The sequence below is a fragment of the Centropristis striata genome, chromosome 23 (assembly GCF_030273125.1).
Source record: "Centropristis striata isolate RG_2023a ecotype Rhode Island chromosome 23, C.striata_1.0, whole genome shotgun sequence".
Lineage (NCBI taxonomy): Eukaryota > Metazoa > Chordata > Actinopteri > Perciformes > Serranidae > Centropristis > Centropristis striata.
The window spans coordinates 18,447,477-18,460,334 of NC_081539.1; the positions used below are offsets into that span (position 1 = coordinate 18,447,477).

The following is a 12,858-nucleotide window of genomic DNA, read 5'->3' on the forward strand; positions in this document are numbered from 1 at the left end:
ATTTACAGAGAGTTCGGTTATGTAACATCAACTCTATCTTAATCTGCTCCCTTGAGCTTAAAAACCAACGAGGTGAATAAAGATGATGGTGATCAATGGTTGCTTGCAAAACACGTTCGGTTCAGGGGAGCTGAGCAGGTTACATAATAGGTTGACCATGTCAGCTGCACTGAGACTCGTGATAAAATCTGAGAATTGACTGAGTATCAGGATTTTTTTTAATTCTGCAGAGTGCTCTGCAGATGAGATAACGAGTAGACGAAATAGGAGTAGCGCAAAGAATTCCTTGAAGTAGTCCTTTAGCATACAGCTGTGTAGATACCCACCAATCAACATCACCGTCCCTGCAGCCCGACTGTTAACGGGCCTTGAATACCAATGCCAAGACGTCCCATACACATTTCAGTGTGTGTGTGTTTTTCTGGATTTGTTGGGGCACTTAAAACACTTGTGGTGGTGCTCAAATAATATTACCTAAAGACTCCATACAAACTGGTTCATCATATGAATTATTGATGGATTTATTGATATTGTATATGAGTGGGATTTTTTCTGATTTAAGCTTGATGAAGGAACTTTCGTTTCCCCTCCCTGGCAGTGAGACTGATCACAAAACATTAGAATTTGAAGAGACATTTTTTGCGGTGTAATGTGTTGCTGGAGGGATTATAGAGATTGCACAAAAGAGAAAAAACAACAACAAAAAAAGAGGATGCTGATCAGACAACTTTGGCTACCCACCCAAGAGCCGAAATAGCTTCTTCTTCTTTTTGATTTGTATTTCCATCTCCTATTTAGCCTATTAACTTTTTTTTTAAAAAGACAAAAATCACCTCATCCAGCGAGCCTAAAAACTTTTATGTGCTTTTTTTGAACGTTATAAGGGCTTGAATGGAACAGATGCTAATTTCTATGCAAAAGTCCCACACTCCAGCTTTAATGCTTTTCATCATGTATAATATTTAAATCTTTCCTTTCATGGAAGTTACAAATGTTTGTTGTTTTGTGATATTCATCGCTCTGTCATCATAGAGTCTTTCAACCTTGAATATACTGGAACTGGAAAAAAAGCGCATTTGTAAATATCTGTTTTTTTCTTTCTTTCTTTATATTTCTTGATTTATTTGTTTTTTTATGGAGGTCCCAGGACAGGGCATGTTCTACTCTGTTAAAAATGAAAAATGTATGAAAAAGTGCAAAAAAGAAGAAGAAGAAATTAAACAACTGTAAGCAGCAGTCCTATGCTCATGTCAGCACTGACAACATACTGTATATACAAATTGTTTGAAACTTGTGAAAAACTGTCTACACTTACAGTAATCAGGCACTAAAATAAATGAACAGAGTGGGAGACATGTTTATAAACCGGCTATAAATATACAAGTTGGTGTGAGCAAGCGAAGTAAAGTAGAGTTTGTACCTCAGTGGGGGTCTGAGGGACTGTGGAGGCCTTGTATCCCAGCTGCAGGAGCATCGCCTCGGCTGCGTTCCGCTTGGCCACCTTCTTGTTGGGTCCTGTTCCTGTCGCAACCTCGTTATTCACCTTCACCTGCAAAGAATTGCACATAAGATAAAGACACCCAGAATGGCAATATTTTGGATTCACTGTTAAATATTATGGCTGCGCAGATTCATCCTGTGATAAAGAATCACTTCATGATTTGGTAAAAAAAAAAAACAATATAAATGTGCTTTCTCTCCTCTCCCTCTAATACTTTCATTCACTTTTAGCCCAGAACAATTTGCTTCGCTCGCTGGGCCGAGTCAGCCGTGCGATTTACATCACACAAAAATGCTCCGAGTGAAGTGTTTGTTTTTCGGTGATCCCAAAACATTAAATCTGTCCACATAGAATGTAAGCAGAGAAATTTCCAAGAGAATATCAGACGTCGTTATGTTATGCAAACAGACAATTACACTGTACAAATAACATTCTGGGAGCCAAAGCCTGTGAACAGCCAGGCCTCAGTGCACTTACTCAAAGTGGTCTGACATGCTCACTAAGTGCTCGTCTGAATGCATCAAGTAGGCCACCACATACAATGAGGAGGAAGGCCTCAATAAATTACCAAATTGCTAAAATAAACACAATTGCTCTTTTATCAAATTCTAAAAGATGATCACCCACTCAAAAGGCGTGTGACACAAGCTGGAGCCCTTTTCTGTAACGAGTGATGGGTTCAGTTAAAAAAAAAAAGATGAGAAAACAGAGACTCATTTGAGCCCTGCTGCTTACCAAAGGAAACAATGTGGAAATTTTAGAAGAGTGAGTGGACTGCACAAAGGGAACACGCACACACTCACAGGGCCCTAATGTGTGTATCAAAGAGGCATGGAGAATAGGTTTGAGGCTGAATTACTGCCTGATGCTAAGAGAAGCTCTGTTCTTCTTATGAAAGAAGAGGATTACGGAAAAGAGAGACAAAGAGTGAGAGTTTGACTGAGAGAGACAGACACAGAAAGACGAACAGGAAGAGCGAGACAAAGGGAGCTGCAGTTAAAATGTTGTGCATAAATTAAAACGGACTACGGCTGTTTTGCTAGTTGTTTCTCACATGCACCGAACAGACGGCTAGCAACAACAACCATAGGACAAAAAAAACAAAACAGCTAGGAGAGAATACAACTGTCCTGTTCAGAGCTAGGATTAACATGCATCCTGGGTGATCGGATCAAAAGAAGACAGCTGTAGTACCGGTGTGAACGCACCACAACAAGCTTGATTGCTCAGATGATCCAGAACGAGGGGGCACGTCTGGTTTACAATCAGCCAAAAAGGTCACATGTCACACAGCTGCTCATTGAGCTCCACTGGCTACCTGTTGCAGCCCGCATCAAATACAAATTTCTAATGCTCGCCTACAAAGTTGTCCCCGGTACTGCACCCACCTACTTGAACGCCCTGATACAGGCATATGCTACCTCACGAGCATTGCAATCTTCCAACGAATGACGCCTGGCTCTGCCACCCGTTCATTCAAAGTAATCCAAACAAAAGTTTGTTGTTCCCCGTGGTGGAACGCACTACCAGTTTCTACCAGTGCAGGGGCGTCCCTCTCTACCTTTAAAAAACTCCTGAAGACCCAGCTCTTCAGAGAGCACCTTCTCTCCTAGCACCAAACGGCAATTCTACTCCTTAAAAAATCGTCACTACAACTTATTGCTGCACTTACGCCTCTTATTGCACTATACCTTGATTGTTTCCCTTTTCTGTAAGTCACTTTGGATAAAAGCGTCTGCTAAATGACTAAATGTAAATGTAAATGCTCAGACTACTTATCAGAGACGGACTTGGCCACATTTGTCCACAGTATTTTAACAGTGTGTCCTGGTTCGCCTACTCAAATGACGTCCTCTGCATTCGTTGAAGTACAAACTTATTCGTTGGCTTTGTCCACAACATCTGAAAACTTCCAAGAGCCCATAGAAAATGTGCAAACATCTTTGGCGGTTTTAAATTTCTCTTCAGTGGCGTATCGTGACTTTTCCACTAGGTTGGGCTGCGGTAGCTCTTTGTATTTTGAATGTATTTCTGAAGTCACAGAGAACACCAAGAGTGAATCTTGTGTTTTGGATGGTATTATCATACAGTTGATGTCTCTGTATATTTCTTCTGGTAGTCCACCCAGGTCCGGCACTTCCAACCCTCCTGCTCTCATCCTAGAATCTATGAAGATTCCCAGGGACAGCCGTTACACAATAACCATATATTTTTAGGTTCAAAATGTACTTGAATACACAAATATGTAGGATATTACTACAGAAATTCCTGTAATCTTACATTGCAAAGTCTGATGTATTAACCATGTGTTTATTTGCATATAGAGCAGGGAAGTGAGATCCAATCACAGAGGGAGTTCCCCAACCAAATCCAAATCTTAAAATCACCACTTCAAATCAAAATAGTAAATAGTGCAACAGTTATTCTCTTTCTGCCATCCCTGCTGACAAAGACAATAGTTCATCAATTCGCTTGCAATCCTGACTGATTCAATTCATTAACTGTTCACGTATAACACAACCTGATTACTGTAAGTTTATAACTTTCCAGTTACAGTTTTGCAGAAGCAGTAACACTGTTCACAGTAAGCCGGGGAGCAGCTTATTAAATAAATTAAATCAAATTAAATAGAAAATCTGAATTACATGTTCACATTTTTTTGAGTGATGCAATGTATGTAGGAGTTTTTCATAATCATTTTCTACATTTTGTTCCTATGCATATGAGTGTCTCACTGCTAAAATAGACAGGTAATGGCAGTTTCTATTAAAAACTAGGCAGACCTATTAAGTAACGATGTGGCTTTTCATGCATGGTCTCAAGAAACCCTGAATAACTGTTGTATCTTCTCTAAGCAAAGCCACTGCTCTGTTTACTGGATTAATGATAAAAAGCAAATCATGCATAACTTAGTTAAGGGTTTAAGGTTGTTGCTGCAACAAGACCGTGAAATTTAATTCTGTTAATGAGTACTGGCTCCTTAATAAACAGACCACATACTAATAATAACTTTCTGTAGTACAGAAGACAGCCTATGTGCTTTGTTTATTAGCAACAACAGCTTGAAATTTCAATTTAATAGTTTAGAGAAGTTGGCTGCTCCTTCGAGGAAAACAAGGCTGTAAAATCGGATGCTTATCTGTTCTGAGCTTTATACGCATGCTGTAAAAATAATGAATATCAAACAAAAGAGAAAAGGGGAGTAAAGGGAATACAAGGAGGTACAAAAGAGAGTTTTCTATTAAATTATAAATCGTAAGCTACATGTTAACTGGTCAAGCTTTCATATGATGGCCTTACCAACGGGGTTAACCTGGGAGCAGCAATCTAATCTTAGAATCTGTGTTGCTTGGACACTGAGCATCAATACTGAACTTCATATAACATTTCTTTTGGTCCTTTAATAGAAACAACTCGCTGAACCTTGAGCAGTTTCAGGGCATTTTTTGCTCCCGTCACATTTTATTCACTGTGGCCTTGTTTTGCACTGCAGTATATAAGTTCTGCAGATCTGTGGAAACAGCAAAATCATGGCAAGAAATAGGAACAACTTTCTTCTTTTCTACATTTTAACACAGTGGTAATGACATAAATCTTAATTTCTAAATAAGCAATATTAACAAATATTGGGAAAAAATGCAATATATATGTACAACATACAAGTAAGTGCCCACAAGTGTTAACACAACATTGAAAAAAGGAAGCTCCAAATGCTATACATATTCAACTATTTACAGTTTTACAACCTCCCTTGACCTCTCCTCTCTGCTCTGTGTAAACAGCCTGCAGTTCAGTCAGTGATTTCCACTGAATTTGTCATGACTGATGTTCTCAGCCAAGTCATTCAATTTATTCAGTGCAGATTTTTTTTTATCACAGGATCTGGTTATTGCAAATTATTTATTTTGATGAAATATCACAATTTTAAGCTTGGCTCTGGTTAGTTTTTCTGATGGACCTGTTCTTAATAATAATAATATATTTTATTTGTATTGCACTTTAGAATCTCAAAGTGCTACATAGACTGAAATAAAACTAATAAAAACTTCAAACATAATTAGTTCAGGGAGAATTAAAGAGTTGGAAAATCAATGAAATCGATTGTTTTATTTTTAAATAAACATTCATATCAAACCTGACAGCATGTTTTAGGCTTTAGAGGGTTAATACTCAGTGACACTGATGGCTCGGCTGCTGATGATCTTTGTTACATTTGTATGTTGAAAACAATGCTGTCATTGTCCACTGTACAGCTCATAATAGAATAGTCATTACAAAAATGTTGAAGAAAAGGAGACAACATACTGTAAAAGGGAAAACAGAAAGGACGGGTCACACTTTTGGAATTTAATAAAACAATACTATGTCCAGGCATGAAATTAATTTGTCTTGGAAGCTGGACGAAGGGCCGGTGCATCATTATGTTGTTAAGCCTAAATGGCCTCAAGCCTTGTCCTTCAACATGCATGTTGATTGTATTCAGCGTCTTGCTGGGACTACACACATGACAGAAATAGGAAACCAGAGCGTAGTCCCGTGAGAAAAACAAGAAACTCGTGTTCTAGTGTAAAGAGGTTATGTGATGCTGCTGCTGGCTTCCTTTGGCCAGACAGAGAGGGTTTGTTGTTGTTCTGCCAGTGTTTCCCCTCGTGATGAATGCACTCAGTGTATACTTGGATATATGCTATGATGTTCAGGAGCATCAACAACAAGTTTACAGAGCCTATTCTCAAACATATTCCTCATTCACCAACTCATAAACTCAACCTTTATCATCCATTACAGAGTTATCTTCAGGATTCAGCAGGTGATAGTTAAGCTCCTTTTCTTCCTGTGCATACATAACCCCATCTGTTCTCTATCTGAAACCCACTTCATTTAGATTTGAATGCATTATCTAAAACCTGTACCGCTGTACGGTAACTGGCATCTTGTAGCAGCATAATTTTTTTTTTTTTAAATGTGACAAAGATGAGAAAATGAAGAAGGCTTCATTTTCAGTATGAAAGGGGTCCTGGCAACCACTCTACAAAGTCACACCTGTTTGCTTCCCTGGCTGCACAATGGTGGAAGGAACTCCCCCTTGACATCAATAAATATTAAATAATAAATATAATATATAAGGATGATGAGACGATGAAGGTGGCTGTGGCGTCATTACAACATATAACACAAACTGTAACTATATCAACATGTTATGACAAAAAAGACGAAACTAAAATGAAGTTTGAAAAATAATAGCTTCACTAAAAGCTCTCTTTATTTTTGTCACCTTCAACTTTCATTCCCCCTCCGTCACTCTCTCTAAAACGCACAAACCACACTGCCAGTGCCGCCGTGCTCAGTCCACCTTTGTCCCTGTCTCAGTTGTCAGTCCTGACAGTTGTGCTACTATATGCATAAAATTTGCTGTTCGTGGCTGCACATCACTAATGAACACAGTCAGGAGGGCTCAGAGGAACTACAAGTCTGCTTTCTTCCTTCAACCTGTGTTTTTCATCAGATGATAAAGTAAATTGTTTTTACTGGTTTTAGTTCGACTAGTTTGACTGAATTGTTCAATATAATCTGATGACTAAAAATGGAAATTATCACAGGACTAAAATTAAATATTGATCACAAAAAAGATAAAGAAAAACTTTTTGATGAAAAATAATGACAAAGTCAACTGAAATGTATGATTATTTATCGACTAAAACTAGGAAGAATAAAAATGTCTTAAATGTGACTAAATAATAATAATAATTATTATTATTATTATAATCACAATAATAATAATCTAAAATAGCTGCCAAATAGAGCACTTGAAGTAGAAAAGGATATTTGATTAAGTTGATGTACTTGATGCATTTTTTGGGGTTGTAACCACGTGTTTAATGTACTCATTGTAAGATGCTTTAGATAAAATCGTCTGCTAAATTTAATTTAAAGTTATATGAAACAAAACCATTGTTTACCTGCATGATGAACTCCCGGCGTCGGGGCATCCCCCTTTCAGAGAGCAGCAGGTACTCTGGCTCCTTCTCCTTCTTGGCCTGCTGGATCTGAGCCAGACGGCTGATCGGGTTCATGCCCTGGCCGTAGTCTGGTCCCGTCTGAGGGGGGAATACAATGATCAATTCCAGTTATTACTTTCATTTATCGTATTATCGCAGTCGACTGAGCTTAACTGATATTATAGAAGGGGTGTATGTGTATTATTTTGTAATATACGCCAGAACTGTATATAAGTGAACGGAAATGAGATCACAGTCATCTGCGATGGATAGATGCAAAAGATATAAAGACATGTAGAATAAGACAGGAAATTAGCAGGAAAAAAATCTCACAATATCAGATTTCACACGTTTTTTCAGTTCAATAGAGACAAAGAACAATTCTACCATGTTTAACCCTTTATCAGGCGAAGAACTATATTTGGTATCTTCAGCGGATATCTATAATGAGTAATAAATGAGTAATAAATAAAAAAATATTTTGAGAAAAAAGTTGCAAATTTACTAGATTAAATTGGCAAATCTACAAGAAAAAATGTTGCAGATTTAAGAGATTTAAAGTGGCAAATCTGCATGAAAAATGTTGTAGAAAAGAATGGAAAAAAAAGCAACTTTTTTCTCGCAGATTCACCACTTTAAACTCATAAACTCTTTTCTCAAAATATTACCCTCCTCCCCCTGGTCCGTACGTTTTTTTTTTACACATTCTGGCAGTATGGAATATCCTCCAATATTCTCTTGGGTTGAAATTTGGAATTTACAAGTATTTCAATGAGTGCCCTATTAAGGGTTAAATGTTTTATGACTGATAAGTAGCAACACTTCAGAGTTGACTGTTCCTTGCAAAAAAAACAACAACCTTGAGTACATAAAAAACTGTTCTGCATAATGAGACTATTAAAATTCACAGGGCGAAATACAAACACAGCGTGTCAGTTCACCAAGGCCCCGGCTGCAGTACCTTGAGGATGGTCTTGGTACGTTTCTTGTAGTGCGTCTTGGGTTTCTCCACGATGGGGATGAAGGGCAGCTTCTTCAGGTCCTGCAGGATGGACAGAGCAGCACGCTTCTTGGACAGCTTCTTGCTGTTGCCCTCGCCCTCGGCAGAGAACTCACCGACGCTGACACGGGTCAGGAAGCTTTTCATGTGCGGGGGGCCACTCTCCTTCAACACCTGGGGAGGAAACAGGTGAAAATCAACATGAACAAAACTTCAAGTTAAGGTTTGTCACAAGATGTTTGATGGAAAACAGATTTAGGATAAAGTACAAAAAGACAGAAAAAACTGAATGAATATGGGTGTTTTTGTTGTGCATGATATGTGTGAGGGAGTGTGTGCAGCGCGCTCTGCAAGCAGCTACACCAGGTGGTCCAAAACATCTGTTCTTGCTGGTCACAGTGCTACCCACCCATATACAACACACACACACACACACACACACACACACACACACACACACACACACACACACACACACACACACACACGAAGAGGAACATGTTCCTAGATGACAGTCTCTAGTGATGGGGGCTCAGTTTCCTTCCTCTAGCCTCTGGTCACCTGGGAGACCTAAAACAAACACCGGCTGGCGTTAGGTCATGCTTCTGCAATCACATCTACTTCCTGTGAAGTCCGAGAACAGTGTGTGTGTGTGTGTGTGTGTGTGTGTGTGTGTGTGTGTGTAGCAGGTGGGGTTCTCCCCAACCTTATTTAGGAAAACACACTGTGGAGGAAGAATTAAGTTTCACACACTTACCAAGTCCAACAGGACATGTTCGGCTAATGTGGACGCCTTCTCGATTCATAGCTCACTGACTTTCTCCCTCTCTCTCCCTGTAGCTGTAGCTGCTGTGTGTGAATGTTTCTCTGGACAAAACCTGCTACCCTTCACTCCCCCCCGCTCCCTCTATCCCGCTCTCCTTTATTTGAGCTCAATTTGTGGTGCAGACAGCACAAATTGTAGCAATCAGATGCAATCTAGAAACAGTTAATTTGAACCCAATGACCGATAAAACTGATTAAACTGATAAGCGGAATCTCGAGCATTCCTCAAATACTTCACACATCAACACAGACTAATACCAGACCTTGAGGAGAACAAAGGATAATGTGTGTATACCTTTTCTTCTCTACTATAGAACTATACTGACCCAAACTTGCTGCTTTATTTATTTAATAGAATACAATGCCAATGCGAGTCAGGTGCATTAAAAGCAGCCAAAGCAAGGTAAAGCCCGATTAACTATTAAAATGTTCAGAAATTGACAAAATTTAACACTAATAGCACAGACAAAATACTCAGACCATTACCACAGAAGCATATCATGTACATATAGTAGTTAAAGTAGTTTATTTGCTGTAAAATACCATTGTAACTTTTTTAAATGCAGGCCAAAAAATGAGCGTATATTTAGGTTTCCTCACCCAAGTAAGTGCAAGACATTTGTGTTAACAAGGCTGACACTGGCCCCGTGTTGGCTGTCATAGTACCTGTTAGCCTGTCAGCATTCCTGCACAATGACTTTAACGATACAGTGAGGATGTGTGCTGTAGGGCAGCCTTGGAGCACTAGCTGTCCAATCTAACAGCCAAACTCACTCTCACCCAGGGGATCTGCTCTGGTCTTGCTCATCACCAGCAAAAGGAAATATAACATGTCAGCTTCTTGTACGCTGTAACATTTAATGGGAATGGACACATCCAACTTCTGAACTCACTCTGTGATACTGATGATGACACTGCACGTCACTTGCCTTGGTCAGCCGGGATTATGTCACTTGGATAAGACCAATTTGAGTTTTTATAGAACTAGAGTGTGGATGTAATTGGGGTTTGGTTCAGGACCAGCAGGCAGAAAGCGCTGCTGTAGGGAATGATGGGATGTGCTGGACAGGACGCTGTCCTCGATACTGTGGCTGCACTCAATCACTAGCTCAAGCTCTGTCTGCTCCTTGTCCATCACAGGCTCTTCTGAACACATGTAACTATTCAGTTTAAGTAAACACATCTGCATGCTGGAGGGTAAGCGGATAAGACAATGTTCTGGGTTTGTTTCTAGCCAAGATCCTTTGTAACATATCAGTTATTGTTTGTTAGGCAACCAGCAGAGACTTCAGAAAGTAACTGGACCCAGCCAAGAAATAATTTGATGAGTTGACTTTTAGAGTGAATTCTGTACAGATTTAACAGACAATATGTAACAGGTTAATAAGTGACATTTAAAAGTGCTGGTAGGTGAGTTTTGTTATCCCCACCCCCCAATTCCAAAACTGTTTGGACCTTGTATAAAATGTACATAAAACATCTAATATGGAGTTTATACTCACAAAAACACAAGTTTATCAGATTGGATGTCAAATATACTGTCTTTGAACAGTTTTCAATTGTATTTATGTCACAAAGGATTAGCAAATTATCAGTTTTATTTACATTTTAAGAGAATGTCCCTGGTTATTTTTTGGAATCCAAGTTGTATCTTTGGACAATGATAGGCTAGCCTCTTCCCCCCATTTACAGTCTTTGTGCTAAGCTAATCGTCTGCTGGCTACAGCATCAAATTTGACTGTACAAACGTGTTGCATCGATCCTCTCCACCAACTCTGTAAGCAAAACTTTCCAACACATCCAACTATTCCTTTAAAAAAATGTGCCACTTAGTTGTGCTGCATTTAGATTACAGTATAAAACCTGTATTTTATTGATTGGATATATGATTATTTAGTTAAAACCTAAATAAACCATTGAAACATTCACATAATCAGCTTTGACGTTTGTGGCTTTTTATTCTAAGGAGCTTAGAATGAATCTGAAATGTCCTTGAGTGAGAGTCTGAACCCAAATTGTTCCCAATGGGCAGGCAGGCGCCTTACATGGCAGCTCTGCCACAAATGTTGAGTGAATGTGTGTGTAGATGGATGAATAAGAGGAAAATCATAAAACTAGTTGTCTAGTAATTTAGAAAGGTGATCTATATAACACTTACATTTAGCGGACGCTTTTATCCAAAGCGACTTACAGGAAAAAAGGGGAAGAATCAAGGTTTGATTAGTGCAGCAATGAGTGCTAGTGACAATTCTTTAAGGAGTAGTATTGACGTTTGGTGCTAGGAGAGAAGATGCTCTCTGAAGAGCTGGGTCTTCAGGAGTTTATAATAAATGCAGTACATCTACTATAAGAAATTATTTTCTTTGATTTTGCGCCTTTAAAGTTGTACACTGGCAAGAATATGGCAGAAAAAGTGATTAGACTGATTAGACTCACTTGTGCTGTCTTAAGTAGAAACATGCAGTTATTAACAGGAAGTACACAGCATGTATATGAACATGGTAGAGTCGACAAAGAGCATGAGAGTGCTCTCGTGTATGTGTGCACACGTCACACACTATTGGCCCAGGATGGCGACAGACGAGCTGCAGTCAGTCTCCTGGCAGACGACACGGGATCTGCGCCACACCGATGGGATTTCAGCACTTCCATTCATTTACACGCACACCCGCACACACATACATGCAAACAAACACACAAACACCCCCGTCTACAACCTTATCACAAGGATCAGGTTGTACACAGGAAACACTTGGTAATTCAATGTTGATTTTTTTTTTCTTCAATCCCCTTCTCTTCTTGTCGCTCCATCTCTTCTTTTCTCTAACATGGGAGGCCTTCTCTTCGGCTTCTCACAGAGACATCAATACCCTGAGCAGTCTGAGGATCCGTGCATGCGAGACCTCAGGTACTCTGGAAGAGGAGGCTATGGGAGCAGGGTAGGACAATGGTGGGGACTGGTAGAGGGAAGAAAGGCTCTTTTGTGACGAGCCGTGGATGGACAAGCCCTGAGGGAAGCTGCTTCTTGTAAGATGGGTGGTTCTTGGCCCGTACCCTCTTCTCTTGTGTCCTCCTTGGAAAAGGGAGCCTCCGATCCAACACACAAGCTGTGATTTATAGATTGGTTCCTCTTTGATGCTGACATCTGTTTGATATTGCCTGATGGGGGGATTAAATGAGCCAACTGGCTCTCAGGGTGGCGGCGACCCTCATCGTTGCAGAGGGATGGGAAAGCAGACACTCGCTAGCAGTGACTCACGGGTAATTTCATGCCCCAATAAGGGCAGGGATGAGATGATGTGAAAACATGGCTGCTGTGAAAGGCGTTCACATGAGAGATGACCGTTACAGTTTTGTGTAGGATGCATCAATGTGTAACTATGCGTGTGACTGGGGGTGTGAGAGTGTACCACTTCTTCTCAGTGCATCAAAGAGGACACGGTAAAGGGGATTTGACATGGCAGGGTAGGAGATGAGGCCAAACTTTGTCTAATGAGTTATAATGTAATGGACCCAATAGGCAAGAAAAGACCCAT

The 12,858-nt window shown here is 39.8% G+C and overlaps 1 protein-coding gene across 5 annotated transcripts in view; it reads right to left on the minus strand.

Annotated features, from left to right (window-relative positions):
• stau2 (staufen double-stranded RNA binding protein 2) overlaps positions 1–12,858 on the minus strand; it is a 103,738-nt gene that overhangs the window by 58,814 nt on the left and 32,066 nt on the right. For all 5 annotated transcript variants that reach the window (XM_059326808.1, XM_059326807.1, XM_059326809.1 and 2 more), the window contains 3 exons: positions 8,459–8,671; positions 7,459–7,596; positions 1,421–1,549 (listed from right to left, as the gene is read on the minus strand). In XM_059326808.1, coding sequence (XP_059182791.1) covers positions 1,421–1,549; positions 7,459–7,596; positions 8,459–8,671 — 480 coding nt within the window. The remainder of the gene's footprint in view (positions 1–1,420; positions 1,550–7,458; positions 7,597–8,458; positions 8,672–12,858) is intronic.